This window comes from Protopterus annectens, chromosome 10.part0 (assembly GCF_019279795.1).
Source record: "Protopterus annectens isolate FY-2018-M chromosome 10.part0, PAN1.0, whole genome shotgun sequence".
In the NCBI taxonomy this organism is placed as follows: domain Eukaryota; kingdom Metazoa; phylum Chordata; order Ceratodontiformes; family Protopteridae; genus Protopterus; species Protopterus annectens.
The window spans coordinates 1,441,321,788-1,441,347,543 of NC_056744.1; the positions used below are offsets into that span (position 1 = coordinate 1,441,321,788).

A 25,756-nucleotide genomic window follows, 5' to 3' on the forward strand; every position below is an offset into this window, starting at 1 on the left:
TACATACTTCAAGGGAGCAAAGTAATGAAATAAGCAAGCAAAATACAGTTAGAAAAAATAAATAAATAAAACAGATCTCACCTTGATGTTGCATTTAACTTGGGGGGGATGCAGTGCATAAATGAGGGTGCCATTCTGGAAACTCAGTCAAGCCTGCACAGCCTTCTACGGGAAAAAATATTAATCTATCCCCAAAGCAACAGAATGGCTACAGTAAGATACTGCAGCCACATAACAGAGAATGATATGATCCAAAACAAAATCTGTGATACTGAAACAAGGTTTAACACCACACCCAGTTAGCCCCTGTTCCTACTTCCATCTTACCACTATGATTCTATTTACCACTTCTCCTGACAAAGATGCTACAAAAGTAGCTTACAGCATGCCAAGGGCATGTGCAATCTTGGAGAGAATGGGAGAGAGCTACTTTTAAGCTTTGCTTTTGGCTGACCAAAGAGTGCCGCCTTTATCTGGTACATTTTCTTATGTCAGTTCCATGTACCCAAGCAAGTTATTAAAGTAAGCACACTTATTTGAGGAGACATTATTCTCAGGCCATTCCTGAAAAAGAAGTGTGTGGATCCAGTTAGCTAAACCATAAATAAATAAAATACACATTGTCAGCATACCAATGGGCTGGCACAAACAAGATATACTTTGTTTTACAGTACATGGCTTTACTTACTTGTTCAGTCTTGCATAGCTTCTCAACATGCTCCTGGAACACCCTCATGCAATCTTCAGCTAAATGAAGATGTATAGTTTGCTGGAAATACAAAAAATATTTATATCACCTTAAAAGGAGTCAAGTTTATATAAATAAAAAATATGTGCACTGAAATGAAAACATTTTTGATTTCTGGAATGTACTAAAAGTCTAACAGATATTTACTGCTACAACTAACCCACTCAAAGAGATTGGAAGATCTAAACAAGAAGTAATTAAGTAATGCATCAAAAATGAAATTAACACTTTGGTAACTTAGAAAAATAGGGGAAGTTGAATGTCATCGTCTTACCATGAAGGTGTGCGTGCAAACAGGTGTAGAATACAGACATTGGATGCTCAACACTATCACCTAATTTATTTTACACAGCCCATGAACACAGTATAGGATAAAATGTAATTTTCAATTTACCACATACAAAATAAAATTATGTTTAATAACATGCAGTACATAAGTAACAGTCACATTACCTCTTTCATAGGTCAAAAGAGATTATTAGGGCAATAAAGTTAGAGAATCAAGTCATATTGAGACAAAGCATAAGATTACACTGTGCCCAATTCCAAAAGACTTGCTGTTCGGTGACCACTTACATTGATAGCAGGTCTTCTGGAATTTGGCTCTCGGTGTAAGCCTGATTATAGACAGGCCTTACTTACATGGAAGCAGGTCACCTGCACTGAAAGTCTTTTGGAATCAGGGCAGACTTGCACCAAGAGCAAGTCTTTTCGAATTTGGCCCAAACATTTGTAATTATTTGCGTCAAGAAAAAAAAAACAAACATGTCAAAACGGTAGTATACAGTAATAAATAATATATGCAGTGGATGTCAGAAATGCCCATCATCCATGTATTTAGGCAACAAAACATGGCAAGGAGTGGACAATTCATATTTTACTCATGGTAGAGGAGTGATCCCAGCCTGATAGAATAGAGGTTAAGGCACAGGATTACCAACTGTTGGACCTGGGTTCAATACCTGTTTGGGGTACAACTGTGCAGAGTATCTGCATAAAAGAAAGGTCTGGCAATCTACTTCTGTAATATGCCATGACAACTCTATAGGGCCCACCCACATAGTCTCACCATGAGTTGATTTCAGATCAAGGGCATCTAACTTACTTAGAGGAGTGGTATTTTGGTTTTAAGGCCACACTTTTAAGGGAACAAACTAGCAGTATCTGCCTGAAACAAAGAATAAAACCAAATGAATTACCAATGACTTTGCCACAGAATGCTGTTATTATGCAATGGCATTACGTGAACAAGCATTTGTCCATGGAGAATGCTGCCTTACAGTGCTCTGGTCATGCTGCATGGTAGGGTTACTGCACTGCTGAAATGATGGAAGCAGGAGGACATTTTAGGAACATGTCATGGACACTGTACTGCAATATTGCTTTCTTAAGTGCACATTTGTGTAACTGAATTAATATAGGCTCAAGATGCTTTACTTTGTGCAGCTGGACGTAAGCAGCATTCACCCTCACAACAGGTAGTATTACAGGACATTACAGTCAAGTTCTATAATAGGTATTAAAGGGACTTTTGTACCCAATATAGTATGCAGTTGTCTGGCAACTGGGACAAAAAAAACACTCTTTATGGCAAAAACGGGATAGCACTCTTGCCTTAATTTTTTCTGTTCACAAGTGACCTCCCAGCACACCTACAGGCTAGGTTCATTACTTGTTTCCTGTCAGGTGTTTGCTTCTTGACCTGCATTTGAGATGCCATGTGAACATGCCATTCACTACTCTTCCCCTACAGTCTTGGTTATGTTCTTTTTTTATATCAGCTTTCCATTGTGTTTCTTTAAAGTTCATGTGACCTATCTATAAATCCACTAACTCACTGTTGCTTCTTTAGTTACTTGTCTCAAGATGAAGGTGTAAAGTTCTACCCCAAGAACATGGACACTGACATCTAAACAAAAATCACTCTCCACTTTATGATCTCTGCTATGAGAGCAAGCTCGAGTACTCTTCTGTCAGGTTGCTTTCGTTCTTAGTCTGAGTGGACACCATCATCTCATTTTTGTTTCATTCTCTGTGCTACTCTCCCTCTGCAAAGGGTATCTGAAAAAAATATATATTCAGCTTTACTCATTTCCTTACTCAAAGGAACAGATACTTGTTGCATAGAGTTGGACTCTACTTGAGGTTCTGCTTAACACTAGAAGAAATAGGCTGAGAACTTTGTACCATTTTAATGAGATCACTTTTAGTACTAACTTTATTCTGACTGTCCTCGCTTAGGTTCCCTACCTCTGTTTTTGTCTGTTTGCGTGTTAATGTTTCTTGTAAGTCTCAGTTCAGACTTGTGTCTTGCACTAGTTCTTACCTCAAGGTTCTCTCACCAGTTCACCTTCAGTTCTTATACTGACATGTCTTACAATTCTATTGCTCTACTACTGTGGTATGTTTCAGATAACGGATATGACCCTTCTTGTTGGCTGACCACCATCAAAGTCTAGACCCTTCTTCAGCTTCTATACCAACTCTGTTTGCCTTGTTTTGATTCTGAAGGTCTACAACAGTGCTACTATTTTGCTGTGCCTCATAATTCTACTAAATGGGTGATTCATGCCATTGCTTTACTTCTAATAAAATGTAAAAGCCTGCCCCCACTAAGTCCATGGAGTCTCCTTTTTCCACATTTTTCACAGATCTTTAAAACGTTGAATATTTTCCTAATATTGCATCACAAGTCAAACCATGGAGTTTTCCAAGAACTGGATGAATCTCTCCATGTGTGAGAGGGTATCCTTTCCTGTCTACATGAATGCATATTATCTCTACTTTTTTGTTGCTATTCATATTACGTTTACACATTAAAGGACCCAAAACAAGGGCATTCAAGCTTCCACAGTCTTGCAAGGCTAAATATAATACACTTCACCGGCCTGAGCTAACATAATGATACAGTGCTGACTATAATTGTAGCAGCAATTTTATCATAATGCATAGGATTAACTTTATTCGTAGTAAGCATTTTTGTTTACAAATTTGCTTGCACACCGTACTTTATTATTAGTAGCATAGAACTTAGCAATGTGCCCCTCCCTCACATCTGAAAGAAATTAACACATTAACTTGCAGCTTTTAGCTTCACAGAACAGGGCACATTCCTTAGTATAACGTTTGTCTTAGAAGTAGACAATTCAGTTTTAAACACTGGGCAATAAACTATTAAATGTTCTACTAAAGTTCCTAGCTTATCAGAACTCTTAGAATCACTTTGGAATACCAACTGTTGTATATTACCAGGCAAGGCTCTTTTAAATCTATCTACCACTAAAAAAATTAACATTTTCATGTTGCTGTTGATATCATATTATAGTTTTCAAACTAATTTAAATCATACATTTGCACTCTCACTGCTTTAACATCTAAAGTCCGGTTATAAGATTGGACTATTGTACTTCCAGAAGTTATTACAGCCCTAGCAAAAAGCTCTTTCTTGAGTTTGTCAAAATTCACACAGTCAGTCCCTTCTATGACCACATACATCTGCAGTGCTGCTCCCATCAGAGATGACAGGATTTCTCCCTAGTCTGCTTGGTCACTAGTTTCCTACAGTGGAATAGCACTCAAATACAACCAGGTAAAATTCCAAGTCATCCTCCTTAGTTTATTTTTTTCATGACGGTAACAATACTGGTGTTAGCAGCTACAGTGGACAGTACAACTAGCTGCTGTCGCAGTTCACCCTTAAGTCTTTTCACCAAGTCTTCCATGGTTGGAGTCACCAAGAAATACACAAGGAACAGAAGTGGAAGGAAAAATATTGTCAGCGAGCTCACCAATCTAGCAGGAAATGCCTCAGGGGAAAGTACAGCTGTGTAAAATCTTACCATAATGGTACATGTTCTTGCCTTCCCTGCTGCAGTATTTTTAACAGATGGGATTCCCTGTCGTGGAAGCCCAAATGTCCAGCCAGTCTACCAAAGGCTACTTGTTGCTTTAAAAAAAAAGGTACACCGCACGTCACCCAAACTCTCCTTGTGTAGTGTAGGGCATAAAGGTGATATTCAGGCCAACAATAATCAGAAATGAATGCCTCAGTAGGAAAACAGTCCAAAAGACAAAGGCTAGGGGGACGGAGGGAGGGATAAAATACTGCAGCAGTGAGGGCAAGCAAATATACCATTATGGTAAAACTTTACACAACTGTACTATGTCCTTACATTCACTGCTGCGCTATTCTTAACAGATGGGAGAGTGCTAAAGCTCAAGAGGAAACTTGGGAGGGGGTAGGCGCAAAGAGCCTTTTAAAAAGGCCACGAAGAACAGCACTAGCAAAACAAGCCCTTGATCTAGAGATACCATCCAATTTGTAGTGCTTGGTAAAGGTATGCATAGAAGTCCAGGTAGCTGTCTTAGGAATAGAATTTGTATCCAAGCCCTTGAACAACATCACCCAACGAACTCACAGCTCCAGTGGAATGAGCCTTAAACTGAAGGAAGGCTCTTGCCATGAAAAATGTACCAAAAGGAAATAGCCTCAGAAATCCAAGAAGAAATGGTTTGCTTAGATACAGCAAGTCCAAAAGATCTAGAATGAAAAGAAACAAACTGATGAGATTTTCTAATAGCCTTAGTCTTATCCAAATAAACCCTGAGTTGCCTATGCACGTTCAAAGTATGCAGCGCCCTCGCACTTTTAGACTGTACAGAGGGGAAAAACGTGGGCAGAGTAACAGACTGAATCAGGGGTAGTTCATTAACCACCTTAGGCATAAAAGAAGGTTTGTGGGCAAGGACACCCTGTTCTCATGAAAGACCAAAAAAAGGAGGATAAGCCATAAGGGCTTGCAAGTCAGACACCCATTAGGCAGAAGTAAGGTAGTAATAGTACCAGCAAAGAGGGGGATGGAGGGTGGGTAACCAGGACTGCAACAGTGAATACACTCGAACATCTACATTTATGGTAGGTACACAACTGTACTATGTTCATCGTGTTTCACTGTTGCAGTCATTACACTTGGGTAGTATCCCAAAGCTGAGGTAGGGTGGCTGGGTCTAGATTGGATTAGGCGAGGTTAACAAGCCCTGCAGAACTGCAGTGGCAAAGCCTGCTCTGGATTTGGAGTAGAGAGGTAGGTGGTAGTGCTTGGTAAAAGTGTGCACTGAGCTCCAGGTTGCAGCTTCTAATATGTCTTTGGTTGGTACTCCTCTGAGGAAAGCTGCTGAAGTGGCTGCTGCTCTGGTAGAATGAGGCCTAATGCCCTTAGGCACAGATTTGCCATGTTGTGCATAACAGAAGTGGATGCAGTGTCCTATCCATTTGGAGATTGTTTGCTTTGTAATAGGTTTTCCTTGTGATCCTGCAGCATATGCTACAAACAGTTGCTCAGTTTTTCTGAAAGCTTTTGTTTTGTCCAAGTAAAATCGTAGCTGCCTGTGTATATCCAAAGAGTGCAAAAGTTTCTCCCCTTTATTCTGGGGATTTGGGTAGAAAGTAGGCAAATGAATGGTTTGGTTTAAGGCCACATTGGAGACCACTTTTGGCATTGGGTTCGTCCTTAGAGAAACCCTGTCCTGGTGAAAAATGAGGAAAGGTTCCACAGCCATCAATGCCTGTAACTCTGAAACTCTTCTTGCTGAAGTTATTGCTAGGAGCAGAGCAGTTTTCCATGACAAGAATTTTAGATCAGCTGTGCTGGCTGGTTCAAAAGGACGCAGTGTTAGTTTTTCTAAAGCAAAATTGAGGTCCCAAGTAGGTACTGGTGCTCTCCTAGGGGGTCTTATATTCTTTGCCCCTCTGAGGTACTGTCGTAGTAGAGGATGTGAAAAAATAGGAGGATCCGTATTGTAATGAGCTGAAATGGCAGAGGCATAGATTTTAATAGAAGAAAAAGATAGGCCTTTGTCCAACATCTCAGTCAGGTATTGTAAAATCTGAGGCATATTAAGGACCAGTGGGTCGAGCCCTTGTGCCTGGTTCCAAGCACAGAATCTCTTCCATTTTTCCACATAAGATTTCCTAGTGCTGGGTCTCCTGGCTTCCAAAATTACATCCATAACAGCTTTAGAGAGAGGTGCAGTCTGAGTGGCTACATAACCTGCCATGCTGCTAGGTTTAAGGTTCTGAGTTGACTGTGCAGAATCTGACTGTTTTGCTGTGTCAGAAGAGGAGGGATTTGCAAAATCTTTAGGATTGGGTACCAGTGCTGGCATGGCCAGTCTAGTGCAATCAGCATAATTTTTGGCATCTCTTGTCTGAATTTTAGAAGCATCTTGGTGAGAAGAGGCATCGGAGGGAAGGCATAGACTGTCAGGTTTTTCCATTTGAAAGATAGAGCATCCACTTTCCATGCTTGAGAGTGATAAGTCCTTGTGCAAAATTTCTGTAATTGGCAATTGTGAGGGAAGGCAAATAGATCTATGTCTGGGCGTCCTCATTCTCTTGTTATCATGTTGAACACTTAGCTTCCATTTGTGAGGATCCATAAGATTTTTGCTTAGTTCGTCTGCCAGTATATTTTTTGTTCCTGGCAGGAATTGTGCTTGCAGATGTACCTGGTAAGTCAGTGCTGTGTTCCACAAAGTCATCGCTTGTCTGCATAGGGGGTAGGAATGTGTGCCCCCTTGCTTGTTTATGTACCACATAACTGCGGTGTTGTCAGTCTTTATTAATAATTGTCCTGAATGTATTGGGTCCTTGAAGGCTGTCAGGGCATTCTGTACAGCTAGCATCTCTTTTTGATTGATGTGAAGATGCATTTGTTCCTTGGGCCACGTGCCCTGAATACATTTTCCTGCCATATGTGCTCCCCAGGCATAATCCGATGCATCCGTTGTTATTGTCTGCCTGACTGTGGGTAAGGTGAAAGGCTGTCCCTTGTTGTGGTGACAGGCTTGGGACCACCATCGAAACTCCTGCTGTAGGCAGGGAATCAAGGTTATGAGTGCCTCTAGGGCTGTGCTGAGTCCAAACACTTTTTAGATACCATTGCAGTTTCCTCATATGCAGTTTGGCATATGGAATTAGTAGAATGCAAGATGCCATGAAACCCAGGGTCTGCAGAATTTTTCTTGCAGGGAGCTGGGTCTTTGTTGCCATCATTTGAAAGTAATGAGTCAGTTGTCTTTGTTTATCTGGCGTGAGATAAGCCATCTGGGTAGTTGTATTTAAGCCTGCACCCACGAATATTATCTCTTGAGAGGGCACTAGTTTTGATTTCTTTTTGTTTACTGTGTACCCTAGGCAAATTAGTAATCTTTTTACAAACTCCAGGTGCTTTAGAAGAATGTCCTTGCTCTCTGCTTGAATAAGGCAGTCGTCCAAGTAGGGATATATTTGAATTCATTTTTGTCTGCAAAATGCAATTACTGGTGCCAGGCATTTTGTGAAGACCCTGGATGCAGTAGATAAGCCAAAGGGCAGTGCAGAGAATTGATAATGCATTGAGCCTGCTATAAATCTGAGGTATCTTCTGCACAATTGTCTGATTGGGACATGCAGGTTATGCCTCCTTGAGATCCAAAGTAACTAGCCAAACCTCTTTGCTCAGCATGGGCAGGAGTTGTAGTGTTAACATTTTGAATTTTAGAACATCCAGGAAAGTATTTAGGATTGACAGGTCCAGTATTGGTCTCCATGCTTTGTCCTTTCTGGGTACTAGGAAAAGTCGTGAGTAAAATCATTGGCCCTGTTCTTCTAGTGAAACATTTTGAATAGCTCCCATATCCATAAGAGCTGCAATCTGTTTTTGTGCCTCTGTCCATTGTTTTTGTGGCAGGTTTGGCATACCTTTTGGTTTTGGAAGCGTGTGAAAGTGGAACCTGTACTCTTGAGAAACTATATTCAACACCCATTGGTCTTGGGTGATCATGTGCCAATTTTTTGTGAAAAGTGCTAGCTTTCCCCCTAGGGGTGCTGTCAACTGGTAAGAGCTTGACATTTGCAGAGGGAAGTCATTGTGACCGTTTCCTATAAGGTTGTGATTTGTCTTCTCCTCCTTTGGGGGCTGAAGCACCCCATTGTTTAGGTCTGTACGAGCCTTGGGGCTGAGATCTGCCTCTTGGGCATCTGTATCTGCCTCTTTGTGGCCTGTCTGACACTGGAAAGGACCAATTTCTTGAAGGCCAATTCCTGCTAAATCTAGGTGGCTGAACCTGTAAGAAATGTTTCACAGTTTGCATTGACTTTGCTTTATCCTCCATTTTCTTTAAAACCTCTTCTGCCTTAACACCAAACAAAGTATCATGCGATAGTGGAGCATCCAATAATTTCATTTTAACGTGGTAAGGTAAACTTTGTTCCTTCAACCAAGCATGTCTACGAATAAATGAGCCTGTAACTGTGGCTCTACAAGAAGCCTCTAATGAATCAAAACCGCATTGCAGAGTATGCTTTCCCACTTGTTCAACTGCATGCAATAAATCCTGCATTTCTTTACAGTCAGGACCTTCTATATTTGTAACTATTTTCTGCTTTAACAATGACATGAGATACTGTTGATATTTAAGCATGTGAAACTGACAGTTTAAAGCTCTTTCAGCTAAAGTAGCAGAAGTGTAAACTTTTTTCCCCCATCTGTCCAGAACTCTGGAATCCCTACCTGAGGGGACAGGATTTTTGGCCGTGGAAGCTTTAACCCCTTTAGGACCCTGATAAATAGTTTATGGGTCTGCAGCGGGATTTTTGTAAAAGGAATTTATGTGAGTCAGGGACCCTGTAGTACCTGTCTGGCTTTACTGGTGCAGGGGTTAAAGAATCTGGAGACAGACTAGATTCAGAAAAAACATCATCAACAATATCAAGCACAGGAGGGATAGCCAAGGGCCTGTGCTGAGGCAATAGAGGAAATCTCTGAGCCTTTTCTTGGATTCTGAGTAATCCTGGCTCTCCCAATGGAAATGCTCCCTCATGGTGTGCAAGGTTTCCCCAAAAGAGTAATCCTCAGGCGGTGAGGCTGAAGGAATGGACTCTTCAGCATCAGAGTCCTCATAGGGAGGGAGAGAACAGCCCTGGTCAGAAGTAGAATCAGAAGAAATGGAAACCTGATCAGAGGAATCATAATCAGTGTCTTGCCTATGCCTTTTGTCAGGAGGGGGATGGGAACCCCTGATTAAAGTAATAAGGTCTTCGGCCATTTTAAGCATCTGTTTCTTAGGCATGGATGACTGTTCTGGAGAACGCTGCACTTGTTTCTTTGTCTTTAATGGTGATTTTGACTTTGCCTTTGCTGCTGTAGTAGCTTTAATAGTAAGCTGTGAAGATCTGAAAACACCCTTAGAAGCCGGTGCCTGCTCAGCGGCTCCGGACCCATCTGAAGGTATATTTCCCGTAGGCCCAATACCTTGAGTTTCCACAGGCTTCGGTGTCTCCACGTGGCTGTCAGTTGCGGCCTGTGGCTCTGAGGTAGCGGGTGTCAGTGGCTGCGAAAGCGCCTCACTGAGAACCGGCGACTGGCCTAGAAGAGGCTTTGTCGTCGGTTTTGGACCTTGGATGCCTGTCTTTTTCTTTGTCTTTGCGTTTTTTATACATTCCGGTCGTCGGTTGTTCCGATGGCATTATGTAGTTAAATCTTTGTCCAAAATAGTGTAAAGCAAAATCAAACCGAGGTTTAATAGTGCGTTTATTAAATCTAGCACAAAACCGACAACTAGTGATGTCGTGGTCAGGGCCTAGGCAAGGGGTGCATTTAGAGTGAAAGTCCTTATGAGGTATTTGCTTCCCACAGGAAATACAATTATTAACTTTTACTGACATCAGTCTGGAGCAAGAAAAAGTTTCCCAAACGGGGTACTTAGCTTTATTAAAGACTTTGGTTCTGAACTTCAATTTTGAAAATCTCAGGAGTCGGCCGAGCAAGAAAGACTGAAGAAAATGGCGTCAGTTGCAACTTGACGTCAGGAAAGGGGCGACAGCAACCGACGCCGGACCAAGACTTTGGAACTCGGGCCGACTACGGGTCGCTTGCCAGCAGGATAACCCAAGTGTAATGACTGCAACAGTGAAACACGATGAACATCAGTGGATGCTATGAAACCCAGAGGTCTCAAACTCTTTGTCAGTAATGGAAGCCAGAGGAAGAAAAGTTTGAAATAAAGAAATGAGAGTCAAGGACTTTGCGGGGGGGCAAGCATGCAAACATTGCCATAGTGTGAATGCTGCAACCCACAAAAACATGATCCTGAGAAGGAGTCAGAGAAGACTTTTTAAAATTTATAGTGAACCACAGGATCTGAATAAGGGAAATGGCAAAAGCAAGATTTTGCAAGGGGGCCTCCGGAGAGGACACCTGAATCAACAGATCGTCCAAGTAAGGAAATATCTGGATCACTTGAAACCTGCAAAAAGCAATCACAGGAGCAAAGCATTTGGTGAAAACCTGTGGGGAAGCAGGAAGGCCAAAGGGCAAAGCAGAGAAAATACCAGGAAGCAACAGAGAAATGTGAAATCTTCCTGAAAAGATGATGGATCAGACATGGAGATAAGCATCTTTGAGATCCACAGACACCATATAGACCTGAGGGAGCAAGACAGGAATCAGAAGAGAGAACATTTGAACGGAAGACACTTTAAAGTGTTTAGATGAGAGATGTCTAGAATAGGTCTCTAAGTGCCCTCTTTTCTGGGCAGGAGTAGAACCCCCCCCCCTTTGTGACACAGGCACCTTTTGAACAGTACCCAGAGTCAAGAGATTTTGAAGAACCTCTGAGAAAAAGAGAAGTTGTTCTCGAGGAAGCTGAGGAATGCCGATAAAAGGAGGATGGGATTTCAACACCATGAGATACCCCCTGACAAATAAATTGACAGAACCCTGAGGGAAACCAAACGGAAAGAGAAAAGCGAAGAGAAAGAAGATTGTGGCTAGGAAGACACAGAGTCATACAGCACCTGGCTTATCCAGAAAGAAAAATCTGAGTCCCTGAAAACTGACTAGCTTTAGCAGAAGGAGCCCGTTTGCCTCTCTTCCTACCTTTAGTAAAAGGGTGGGATTGCCTATGAATAACGGCATGCTTAGTAGGGTAGTTTCCCTGAAATTTAGGCACAGGAGAAACAAACACACGTGTAAGCTCCTGTAAGGCCTTATCCTTGTCTTGAAGGGACTTAAACCAGTAGCAGCTTCCCCAAAACAAAAGTTTAGAATCCAGAGGAGCATCCATCAACTTAGCTTTAATTTCATCAGGTAGAGATTGAAGCTTAAGCCAAAAATACCTCAACACTGAACCAAAAACAGCAGCCCTAGAAGTGACATCTACTGCATCATAACTACATTTAATAGAATGCCAAATGACTTGAGAGGAAGTTCCTAGCAAGGAAAGAACACAAGTTTTACCTTCAGAGTCTGGAAAATCAGAAATAAGTTAACAGGCCTGAGAACGAAGAGCCAATCCATACCTAGATATGAGAGTCTGATAATTAATAGCCCTAAAAGCAAGGGTAAAACCCCTTGAGTAGGCTTTAAGGACATTAAAGCAGCAAACAGCCCGAGTGAAGGCTTGCCACTCACTTTGTGGATCCCTAGGAACAGAAGAAATGTGTTTAATTTTTTTGTTTCTTGTGTGTTTATTTTTTAAGGAAATGTCCCCTTCAAAAAAACAGAGGGCTCAGACCCATGACTGCAGTCGAGAACTGTAGTAGGAACTTCTTCCCCAACCAAAAACAGAGGCACTCTCCTTGACCCCCTCAGAAAAAAATCAGTCATGGATCCCCTTGAACACCCAAGCTGGAAGCCTGCAAAGCCTTTTCGGACTTGCTGCCAGCTGGACCCGTATCGGCCTCTGATACAGTCACAGCAGAGAAATCTGACAACACAATCAGGTGAGCACCTGGCAGAGGCTGGACAGTGGAAGATTCCAGTCACACCTTTGTTACCTTCTTCCATAATAGCTGACAATCAGGGGAAGGACATTTCTTCCACTGTATCTTTTAAGATGCTGGTTCTCAAGATACAAGGAAAGGGAAGAAAGTCTACTGTGAAGGGTTTTGGGAATGAACGCCTGACAAATAGAACAAGACATAGTCATGAGAAGCTGTTAGACCAAAAAAAGACATTTATCGTGGTAGTCTTTATGGGGAATCTGTCTCCCACACCAGTATTTACCCTTCTTAGATGACACTAACCCCAACGAACATGAGAGAGTAATATAAAACAAAATCCCCAACAGGGCACTTATCTGCAACTGCAATAGAAATCAACAAACAGGTGTAGGTAGTCACTGAAGAACAAAAATGCATTAATCTGGCAGAAAACGGACACAGATAAACAGACCGATGGTAAAAATATACGTTCAGACTGACGGCAAAGAATTTCTGATTATGGTAGGCCTGAATGTCACTTTTACGCCCTATAAAAGTCTGTGGCAAGGAGCATTTGGGTGACATCTGGCATACCTTTTAAAAGCAACAAGTATTCTTTGTTAGACTGGCTGGAAGTTCAGGCTTCCAAGGCAGGGGATCACATCTGTTAAGAATATTGCAGTGAATATAAGGATATCAAAAATGACAGCTTTAAAAGGGAAGTGAAGCCTGGCTCCATGGCACAGAGGGATGAAGCACCTAGTGTGAAGCATGACAACCAGGATTCGATTTTTGGCTCCATCACTGGAAAAGCTAATTTAGGAGGGAGAGAACAGAAGCTGCGTGGCCTACTCACCTCTGCCAAGGGGTTGGGAGTGTAGTATGTGCTTAGATTGCAGTTTATCTAATGAAGACCAGGGAAAACACTTCCCTGCTTGAGGGGGAAGTTCCAGTTGCTGGCAACATTGTTAGCAGAAGTGAAAGATGAACAGCACAGACAGCCCACTACATGCCCCCCTTCTACTCCACAAAGGGAGCTTCCACAGGGAACATAGGGTGAAGCAGAAAACCCCTGAACCACCCATAATGGTGGTCTAAGTGACAACCCCTCCTGATCTATACCTTCCCTGGTGATGAGGAAATGAGTAGGTTGACTGGCCAGGAAGGGGCTGATGGTCATCAAGCATCAGGGGGTTAAAAGTAGAAAAAAATGTATAAGCTAAATATGGTTTGCACTTGGCAGTACAGGCATAACAAGGAATGGTAAAATGTCAAATATGCAGCCACTTATCCAGGCAGAGACAAAACAGTCAATAGAACATTAGAGACCTTAAGTTATAAAAAGACAGAGGATTACTGTACACATCCAAAAGGAAAATAAACAGCTCTTGACGTTTTAGTTTCAGAGTAGACAAAACGAATACTGCCCCTTGGCTTGTAAATCTATAAGAAGATAGTAAGCCTTGTTATTTTTATATAGTCTCCACAGCCCTTCTTTTATACCATAGTCATTGGTAAGACCTTATTAATGGCTAATACATGGCAGTTTCCCGACTAGCTGCTCTGGAGAATACTCACATTCCACACATTACAATGCATCTCACACACACACACACACACACACACACACACACACACACACACACACACGCACACACACACACACGCACACACACACCTACGCCTCTATCAAACTGTAACTTTGCTGGCGGAGTGAAGGGTTTCAGAAGTTTGTCAAAAGCACTCTTTCTGGAGTGCTAGAGATGTCAAAAAGAGAAATATTAAGTGCATTTGGGTAGGTCAAGTGTGAGTTAGGGTTTTTAATGCTGAATATTTTGGATATACTGAATGTTTCAGCAACAGAGGTGATAGTGCAAACACCAGTGTTTGCAGGTTAAGGGTAGTGTAAGGGGCAAACGGGAAGCAGTTAGTGTAGTTCACATGTGCTGCTGTATGCAGTCTGCATCTGTATGCCTTGTGGTATGGTTAAGGATAGAGATTTTCCTAAACTAAGGTACAGGTTTAGAGTTTGGATGAAGCCCTGCCATCCATCCATCCATCCATAACCCATTTTTCCCCATTTCTGCACATGTGGTCAGGGTGTCACTTCAACACTGACAATCAACTAGAGTCAAGGTTTACACTGCCGGGTGGTTAGCAATCCTGCAGTAATTTAACACCACACAGGGAGGACATGCAGACTCACCCCAGCCTAAGATTGAACCAGGGAACCTCTTGTTATAAAGGGGTAACACTATCCACTGTGCTGCCTTCCATCAAACCTTATTAATGTGTACTAACCCCTAACTCTGCCTTTACCCCAACCCTATATCGTACCTTGGAAAAAAAATATTTTGGTAACACTATCACTATTCAAAGTATGTCTGGGATTAGTGGTAGGACTTTAGTTAACTAATTTGTTGTAGTTTTGATCTATTGATTTTTTCCAGGATGTATGTTTTGGACGTGCCAGTATCACCCACCTATGCTTTGATGTTAGTGCACGTCGACAGATCACTGAACCACACACAGATTTTTTTTATATTTTATATATATAGATATATATATATATATATATATATAGATATATATATATATATATATACATATATATATACACATATACACACACACACACACATATGCATACATTTACTTGGATGTGGTTTCAACAATCTGAAGAATTACTGAAGATAAAACTCAAAAACCAAACGGCTTAAAGTAAGGCAGGTGCAGACAACAGTAGAAAACCAAACAAAAGAAAAAAACTGCACCGAGCTGACACACCAAATCCTTAATAAAATAAAAAGGTAAGGTAAGCGCTTGCACGACTGTGCTCGTCACTTCATCAGACACATGAATAAAAACAAAGACAGCATTTATAGTCTATCTAATACTCAGCTGATATTTAAAAGGTCACGTCTACTTTAGCAACCATCACAAAACAAAAACCTATTGTAGAACAGTTTAAAAACATGAAATAAATGTTCAACTTAAATGAAAACCAAAATATATATATATGTGTATATATATATATATATATATATATATATATATATATATATATATATATAAAACATATGTACAATGTTATGAAGAGTCAAATAGGATGAAATAAAATAATGTACATTTAGCGCTCACCATCCTAAGACATTAATACCCAGAACACATAGACTGTTAGTTTTTAACTTTAACTATATTTTACTATACATTTCCTTTGTTTTTCATTTAAGTTGAACATTTATTTCATGTTTTTAAACTGTTCTCCAATAGGTTTTTGTTTTCTGATGGTTGCTAAAGTAGACAACACTGAACTGAGAGACCACTTGTGAGGCATGAGGATGGTTCTGTTCAATTTGTTCGCAATCACGTTAATGCTCCCTGGGATGTGTGCTGGTATCGGAAGGTGGTTGGAGGAAGTCACCCATTGCCAAACAATGAGCGCTTCCCAACAAACGGGGTAAGATCTGCTTTCCCCCTTGCTTGTTGATGTACCAGACTACAGACATATTGTGTCGGTCTGTATTGCAGTCGTTCTCAAGGGAAGGGAATCTTGAAATGCCTGCAACACTACGAGCACTGCCCTTGGCTCTAGGACATTGATAGTGCCTTGGAAGTCTTTCCCAGATAATGCCCCCCACATCCTATCTGGGACACATCCCTGGTCACGATGGCTTGGGGTTGAGGAGGGACAAAGGGACGGCTCGATATTTCATTGGAGTGAAGCCACCAATTCAGGTTTTCCTTCCAATGACTGGTGATCACAATCAGATGGGACACTGGCTGATTCAATAAGGTCCACCGGAAGGCCAGAAACCACTGAAGAATTCACATGTGATATCTGGCCAGGGGAACTAGAGTGACCCTAGAACCTGTAGAAAGTCTTGTTGCAAATTGGCTGATTCAATAAGGTCCAATGGAAGGCCAGAAACCATTGAAGAATTCACATGTGATATCTGGCCAGGGGAACTAGAGTGACTCTAGAACCTGTAGAACGAGTCTTGCTGCAAATTCCTTGCTTTGAATGATTTGGCTCACTTGTAATCTGATCCTTTAAAGTCTTTCTAGGGGAAGTGACACAAAGCCGGTGACTGTGTTGAGCATATCTCCAATGAACTCCAGGTGCTGTGATGGTTCTAGATGGGATTTTTCATCTTTTTACAGCAACTCCTAAGCTGGAACAAAAGAGAAGAGTGTAATCACATGCCTTTAGGAGTCGATGCCTGGTGGGAGCGGTGAGGAGCCGGTCTAGATATGGTAACACTCTGAATCCTAGCAGTCTGAGATGGCCTGCTACCACTGCCATGCATTTGGTGAACACCCTTGGGGGCTGTGGTGAAACCAAAGGGCAGTGCCCTGAACTGATAGTGACTGGCTCCCAGCTGGAAGCGCAGGAATCTTCTAGACCGCTTGTCCATTTTTATATGATGATACGCATCCTGAAAATCTATTGGACACCTCTAATCATCTTTTGCCAAGAACGGAAGGTAGACTGAAGTGATACCAGACAGAATTTGCTTTTTTGAACCAATTTGTTCAACTGACTGAGGTCCAAAATCAGTCTCCAGTCCCGTTTTCTTTGGCACTAAAAAGAATCTTTGAGTAAATTCTGGATCCTCTCTGGTCTGGTGGAATTGACTGGATGACTTTCTTGTCGAGCAGTTTTTGAATTTGTAAGACTGCTGCCTTCCTGTGACTGGGTGGAACATCCGTGATTCTTCTTGGTCTTTTTGGTTCTTCTGAAAGGGGGATGTTGCAACCTCTGGTAATGATCCTCTGCACCCATTTGTCCATTATTTCTAGCCAGGCAGATTGGTGCAGGGATAAGTGTTCCCTGACTGCCTCCAGAGGAAGGCAATCGGGCCTTCTTTCAGGAGCTCTGCTGGGAATTACCAGAGAAAGTCTCTGGAACCCTGATTCTAAGAGCCATTTCTGCCTCTTGAACAGCATCATCCATTACTACTCTCCCCACTGTCCCAGGAACTTGGTGTCACGTGAGTACTGGAAAGGTCTTTGGGTCTTTTTGAAGCATAGCTTACCACTTCTCTGGTTCCTGGAATAAGGCTGCTGAAGAGTGGAAAAGCATACATCCATGGCAGAAAGGTCTTCCCATTTTTCTAACATCTGGCTAGAGTCTCTAACTTTGGGGCCAAACAGGGATAATCAGTCAGACTGCTAATGAAAGAAGTCTTAAATGGCTCTGCAAAATCACATAAGCGCATCCAGAGGAGTCTTCTGATGGCTACTCCTGAATACGCTGCTTTTGTCGTCCCTTTGGCAGCGTGAGCAATTAGCCTCATGGATGAACTGGAGATTGATTCTAGGGTGGCAAGCTGAGAAGCAACTTAGTCTTGAACTCCTTCAGCTACTGCTCCTGAAAATGTATATGAAAGCTCTTTAATCATATCTCTTTGAAGCCTGGTAAAATGTGCCATATAGTTCAAGGACCTGACAGCAAAAGTTGATGAAGTGTATACACGCTTCCCAAATCTATCCATTGTCCTACACTCTTTGTTAGGAGGATGGATGGATAGTAGGACTTTCATCAGCAAGCTCCTTTTTAGTGGTTATGCAACCACCATGGTGTCTACAGGAAAACCTTTAGCCCACTGTAGCTCATCTTTAGGGGCAGACAGAATGCAATGGTTTACTAGAGTCAGGTATCTTAGAAGCTTGCTGAGCAATCAGCTTAACATAGTCAGCAGATGCAGAAATCCAAGAGGTAGAGAGCTGGGCATGAAAAACCTCTAGGTATACCAATTCTTCTGAGGAAAGTTGAATGGTAGTCCAACCATCCTCTGTTTAAGGATTTCTAGGATGTCCCGGAAGGAAACATCTTCAGGGGGTGACTTAGCGAATCTTCAAGGGGTGACTTAGAGGAACCTTCCCCTTCATCGAAATCAGTATCTTCTGTGAAGGATATCAGGGGAGTACAAGTGCTTCCTCTTGCACTTTTCTTTGAAGGTACCTCTTTGATGGGATGCTCTGGAGAGGTTTCCAAAGACAACATAACCTGAAAGATTTGGTTCTGAGACTTCAGTGCCCTCTGTCCCAGGGTAGAGATTGATAGACTGTTCAGTCGAGGGGATGGACACTATCTCTGGTCTGAAAGGGAAGGCATAGACTGTTTGCCTGCAATGGACAAGGTTCTCTCCATAGCATGGAAGGCAGGTCTCTCTGTAGAGGGATGGGAGCCTGGACCCAAAATAGACTTCTTCGGAACTGTGGTTCCATCTCTCACCAAGAAAGCCACCATGACGTAGAATCCTGGGGCCGAGCTTACATATGCTAATGCCCCGAGGGGCAAGGAAGGCTTAGAAAGTATCAAAGTCGAAACCCCCCACATCAGAATTGACAATGAAGCCCTGAACACTGGAGTTCTCAGGTTCCGAGGAACTTGTAGAACTCAGGGTAACTATCGGTGACCATGAGCTCTGCCTGGTACTGAAACAGTCAAAGCCGGAAAGATCAGCATAAGTGGCTCCGAAATCTCAGCTGGAGTCAAAGTAGGACTATGCATAAGTGTAGAAGGCAAAATTCCAGAGCTAACAAGGCTGGGGACAGTGGATGAAGGTGTGAAGATAGGTGAAGGCTGCCAGCCTAGCCAGATAGAATTTTGTAGATAATTCTGTCATTTGTAAATATTAATTTAAGCCACAGGTTTGTTCTCTTAAATGTGATAAGACTACATTGGATATTGAAATGCAAAAATCCAACAACAGTGCACTCTGTTGTAACAGCTGATAAGTCAATTCTTTGATGTCAAAATTCGGAGCCAATATGTACAGAGGGAGGCATCCTGCCTATTGTTTTAAGACCAGAGTAAATGGCTAGAATTTGCCAAATGTCCTTTATTGCTCTGGCTTATGACCAGGTGTAAAGAATGTAAATGTAGTTTCTGTTAGCCTGGGAACATCAGAGAAGTGTGAAAAATTATGTCATGTGAAGCAGCTCTGTTTTATCAATTTAAAGAGAGAGAATCGGAGAGCTCAGAGCATTTTGTCTTGAGAACATTCAACATCACCAGCAGTGCCCGTTTCTATATGCAAGTTATTTAGAAAGGACAGTTGTGCAACACTTATCATAAATGTAGATGTACAAGTGTATTCACTGTTGCAGTCATCACATTTGGGTTATCCTGCCAGGGGTAGCCCTCAGTCGGCCTGAATACCAGAGGCTTAGTATTTCTGAGTCTGTTGCTGTCGCTCTAGGACTGACGTCAGGTTGTCAGTGGTTAAAATCAGTAATTGGTTGGCAAATACTAAATGGCTTGTAGTGGTATGGGTAGAGTGAATTCCTGTAGCTTGTGTACAGTGATCACTGAAGGTGTTTTGTACTCTAAATCAGCCACACATTGAATATTCAGAGTTCAGATCACAATTGTTTTATTTCTTTTGTTAGCTTAGTTAGTCAGGGAGAGCAGGCAGCATGTCAGCAGAGGAGTACAGAAAGCTGACAACGAGCTAGCTGGCTGAAATGTGCCAGGCTAGGGGACTGGTGCATGGAAACCTGGCTAAGGCAGAAATGATTGCAGCTTTGGTCACAGCTGCATCAGAAAACAGCAACCAGGAGGATGATCAGACTGGCAGTGGAGACGTAGCACACTCAGATAATGGACAGCTCAAGCTTTCTGCAGAGGACTAAAAAATCCATCTGGAGCTAAAGAGACTTGAGTTGGAGGTGAGGCATTTGGAAATAGAAGCAGCTGAGAGACGGAGGCATCTAGAGAGTGAAAAGAATGAGAAACTGACATTTGCAGGCTGAGGAGAATGAGAAAAGTACAGTTGTGTACACTTACCATAAATGTAGATGTTCGAGTGTATTCACGGTTGCAGTCATTACATTTGGGTAATCTGCTGGCAGGTTGCCCTCAGTCGGCCTGATTAAAAAAGCCTTGTGTCCTGCGTCGGTTGCTGTCCCTTCTTCCATGACATCAGGTCATCAGGGGTATAAAAAGTACAGTTTTGTACCTACCATAAATGTAGATGTCCGATAGACATGCAACTGCAGTCATAACATGTGGGTTGTCCTGCCTCAGGCAGCCCTTGGTCGGCCGGATTCCAAAGTCTGGGTCCGACGTCGGCTGATGTCGCATTTCTCTCTGACGTCAGAGTGGCTGGAGTATAAAAGCATCAGCCAACGCCATTTTCTTCAGTGTTTCTTGCCCCAGATGCCAGGTGCCCTCCAAGGAAGGCTGTAATCAAATTGGAAGACAAAAACAGGATTCCAAACAAATACATGAGCAATAAAACAAATACACCATAACAGATATCCCCAGCTAAGAGTAAGGGGGATAGGAGTGGACCCTAGGCATAGAGGGGTATGGAGGGAGGGAAAACCCGACTGCAGTTGCATGTCTATCGGACATCTACATTTATGGTAGGTACAAAACTGTACTATGTCCTTCAAGAATGCAACTGCAGTCATAACATATGGGTAGAATACCATAGCTTAGCTGGGGGAGGAGGTATGCTCTAGGAAAGAGATGGTGTGGCAATCAAACCCTGCAGGACTGCCGAAGCAAAGCCTGCTCTGGATCTGGAATATAGAGGGAGATTGTAGTGTTTGGAGAATGTATGCACGGAGCTCCATGTAGCAGCTTCTAGTATGTCCTTTGTAGGCACCCCTCTTAAAAATGCTGTAGAGGTGGCTGTAGCTCTGGTGGAATGTGGTCTGACATAGGCTGGAACAGTCTTCCCATGAAAGGAATAACAGAATCTGATGCAATGTCCAATCCATTTAGAAATAGTCTGTTTTGAAATTGCTTTTCCTTGGAGTGCAGGGCGTAAGCTACAAAAGCTGTTCAGACTTCCTACTGGCCTTGGTTCTGTCCAGGTAGTATCGGTTGTCTATGAATGTCCAAGGTATGCAAAGTCTTTCCCCTTATTCTCAGGATTGGGGAAGAAAGCAGGCAGATGAATGGCTTGATTTAGAGAAACCCTAGATACCACCTTTGGCATAAAAGTAGGGTTGGTCCTTAATGAAACCCTGTCTCTGTGGAAAATAATAAAGGGTGGTATTGCCATTAGGGCCTGTAGCTCGAAACCCTTCTTGCTGAGGTAATTGCCAACAGGAAAGCTGTTTTCCATGAGAGAAATTGCAAGTCAACTGAAGCTGCTGGCTCAAAAGGAGGTAGAGTCAGTTTTTCTAAGACAAGATTGAGGTCCCAGGCTGGCACTGGGGCCTTTCTTGGTGGCTTAATGTTCTTGATTCCCCTGAGGAATTGTCTTAGTAAGGGTGAGAGAAAAGTACAGTTTTGTACCTACCATAAATGTAGATGTCCTAACAGGATAGCATCTGCAGTCCTTACAAATGGGTTGTCCTGTCTTCAGGCAGCCCCTCTTCGCCCACGATTCAAAGCCGGGGTCTGGCTCCTCGCTGGTGTCGACCTGACACCTGACGCCATCTCTGCTGGTGGTCGGTATAAAGGCATCCATCGATGCCATTTCTGTTCCTGTTTCTTTGGCCCCAGATGCCAGCTAGTTCTCTTGTTAGTTAAATTTTGGGTAAATGCCAATGTTTCAAAAATAGCAAACAAAAAGCAACAAGCATGTATGCAGGAATACACCAAAACAAACAGCACGCAGAGATCCCCGAAGAAGCTACCCCAGGGACAGGCGGGCAACACCCTAGGGTGAAGGGGGCCACAGAGGGGAAGGTCTGGTTGACTGCAGATGTGCGAAACCTGTTCGGACATTTCTGTAGGTAGGTACAAACTGTACTATGTCCTTCAAGGATGCATCTGCAGTCCCACAAAAAAATAGGAATTACAGCCAAGCTAGGGAGGAGGAAGAAGAATTATGGTGTGCTATGGCAGTATAGAGGTAAGTTATAATGCTTGGCAAATGTATGCACGAGGGTCCAGGTAGCAGCCTCTCGAATATGTCCCTTGGTAGCACTCCCAAGAAAGCTGTGGTAGTGTGCTGTGGCCCTTTGTAGAATGAGGCCTTTGTCTTGTTCTATATGTTTTTCCATGGTAGGAGTAATAGAATCTTAAGCAATTTCCTATCCACTGGAGATTGTCTGTTTAGCAGTTTTCCAGGATAGGTGTTGAAGATCTGCTGTTGCTGCTGGTTCAAATGGAGAGTGTCAATTTTCTTTCACAAAGTTCAAGTAGCTGTATTCTGCAAGAATAGCTGATGCATGTATCTTGATGGAGGAATAGACAGGCCTGTATGGAGAAGCTCACTCTACCTCCAGGATGTTGGCAATATCTACCTTGACATCACATCTTTTTTCTCACTCCAAATGAAACAAACCAGGCAGTCAGTTGCCAGGTTTTCAGGTTTGGATGCAGGGTATTTGTGGTGCTTCTGAGTTAACATCAAGGAATCAGGGGGGCAGTATCCACGCTTCCCCGAGACATGCTCAGCAATGGATACCAATGTTGTCTTGGCCAATTTGGAGCTATCATGGAAGGACAAACCTGGGTTTGACTGGCATGCCTGAGCCCACCATAGAGTCTGGAAGGACCAAATTTTGGAGGAAGGCCAGTTCCTGTGAAGACAGCTGAACCTGTAAGAAATCTTTAACTGTTTGTACAGATTTTTGCCTTCTCTTCCATTTTCTTCATTACTTGTTGGGGTATAAACAAAATAAACTGACCTTATCCAGTCCAGCATCTAATAGCTTTAGCTTTGTTCTAACAGCAAGACCTGTTCTTTTTCTTCAGCCATGCATGCCTTCTTATAATCAGAAACTGATCATGACCATTCCAGCCTCAGTGCATCATAGCCACATTTATAGAATGTGGTTAACCTGCTGAATGTTGAACATATTCATAAACTCTTGGTATTGGATCATATGAAACTGACAGTTCAGAGCTCAGAGCTCTAGAGTAGCAAGTGTAGCAGATACTTTCTTACATCTCTCTCCTAAGGAAGGACCTGATTCCCTAGAGGAAGGGTTTTGCTTCGCTGAGGCTTCCTGGAGCCCCGCCCCTGGGATCTGAGATAGTCTCGGGTGAAGGAGCCTCGAGTGGTGGTGAGGAGGGTGATCCGGTCCGCTACCCTGGCTGGCCATCGGCTTAGGGAGAGGTAGTAGGATCAGTATCAGAGCAGTGCAACATCACAGCCTCGCATCATCCACAACAGAAGTGAACTGGATAGTCTATAAGGCGAAGCGGTAAGCCAAGCCTTCTAAAACCTTTTTTCTTGAATCTGAATCTGGTTGTGCCTCACATGTAAGGTTCTCTCTGCGGGAAATTTTCCAAAGGAAAATTCCTCTGTAGAAGGAATGGCAGCAAGGAATAGCACTTCAGAATCCGAGCGATCTTCATAGATGGAAGAGCTTGTCTGGGGTGGTCTTGTAGTGAACTGAGAACACAGAGTCTGTCTGAGAACACTGTAGCTCAGGGGGCTCTAGGCCCCTGTCTTTCTGAGAGGTGGAGGCTGATTAAAGGAGATTCTGGGATCCGCCATTAAAAACATTTTGAGAAAGACTGCCTGGGCTCTGTGAGGAGGGGCTGAACAGGCACAGGGGAGAGGGCTTTGCAGGCTTAGCTGGCCCTGGTTTGGCCTTATAGAGCCTGCTGCAAGGCCTTTATGCACATGGCTGCAGGGGGTAGAGAGCAGTCCAAATGGATGGTGTCCGATAATTATGATCGTTGACATCTAGTGCAGAGAAACCACATTAAAAGGTTCAAACTTCAGAGGCACATTCAATAGGGGCCTCGGGGGGCAGTCATAGATTGCTTGAAGATTGAACCGCGAAACCGGGTTTACACCGGAGAACGACCGTATTTCGCCGAAACCATGCTTCGCGTGGTTTGTCCTTTTCATGCTTCATCATTGTCGGTCCTTATTGATCCTACTCTTAAAAATTTGAGTGTAAAAACTTGTTCGGGCAAATCAATCGCAAAATGGCCAGCCGTAAAAACTGAAACTGTTCCAGGCTAAACGAGCTGCCTAAGCCGCGGTTCGGGTTGAAGCAAAGGCAGGCGTGAGCAAAGCTGCCGGCATTCGTTTCCCACAAGTTAAACAAGCATTCACAGTAAGAGTATGAATCTTTTGAGGTAAGAAAGCGTCAAAACGCGAGTTTTTAAGCCTTCGCTGAGGCAAGGTAGTAGTACCTTCTGGTGGTCTTCGACCGGTATTGCTAAAAGTAGTTTGAGTTAGTGACCACGCCGCACCCCGACTCAAGGAAAATGGCGCCGCTGATGCGCTTATACCCAAAGACCAGCAGAGATGACGCCGGGTGAAGATAAAGGAAAACCCAAAGACCTGATGACTTTATACCCAACCAGCGATGCATCCTTGAAGGACATCAGGAGGATCAGTGTTGTATCTAGCTGAAATAGCAGATGCATGTATCTTTATTGAAGAATATGAGAGGCCGCTCTGTAACATATCTGCCAAATATTCCAAGATGAGTGGGATGTTCGGTAATGATGCATCATGTCCCTTGCTGGTATTCCAATTGCTGAATCTTCTCCACTTTGCTAAGTAAACCTTTCTGGTGGATGGTCTTCGAGCCTCTGTTAGTATCCGCTGAACTTCCTTGGAGAGAGATAAGCTGAAGTTATTTATGGGATCTCCCAGGCTGTTAGCTGCAGTGTCTGAAGGTTGGGATGCAGTGTTTCGAAATTGTGTTGAGTCAAAAGTAGAGGTCACTGAGGGCGGGCCCACCTCCTGGTGTGACAAATGCTCCGTAGTAGTGGGTACCAGTGTTGTCTTGGCCAATCCGGAGCTATTATGATTCCCTTGGGCTTCTCTGCTTTGATCTTTAGTAATACTGAGGTCATCAGTGGCAGAGGTGGGAATGCATAGATTGCTAGGGAGTTCCAGTTGAATGAAAGGGCATCTATTTTCCGAGCCTTTGGATGGCAAGTCCTTGTGCAAAATTTTGGTAGAAGATGATTGAGGTGAGAGGCAAATAGGTCCACTTCTGGCATGCCCCATGTCGAAGTGAGTTGTCTGAAAGCCTTCGGATGTAACCTCCATTCGTGTGGATCTGTGAAATTCCTGCTTAGGCTGTCCGCCAACACATTGTCTTTTCCTGGAACAAACTGGGATTGTAACTGGATGTTTAGACTCAGTGATTTCTCCCAAAGCTGCATTGTCAGTCTGCAAAGGGGGTAAGAGTGGGTGCCCCCCTGCTTGTTTATGTACCACATCACAGTGGTGTTGGCTGTCCGTATCATTAAATGGCCTTGCTGGAGTTGGTGTTGAAAAGCCTCGATAGCATGCATTACTGCCAGCATCTCCTTTTGGTTTATATGCAGATGTGTTTCCTTTGGAGACCATTGTCCTTGTATACACCTGCCT

General features: G+C 43.0%; 1 protein-coding gene across 1 annotated transcript in view; it reads right to left on the bottom strand.

The window, feature by feature from the left end:
• The window catches only part of STXBP3 (syntaxin binding protein 3), a 758,101-nt gene that overhangs the window by 395,474 nt on the left and 336,871 nt on the right, over positions 1-25,756 (bottom strand). The window contains exon 11 of the mRNA XM_044086884.1: positions 689-769. Within this exon, the coding sequence (XP_043942819.1) occupies positions 689-769 (81 nt within the window). The remainder of the gene's footprint in view (positions 1-688; positions 770-25,756) is intronic.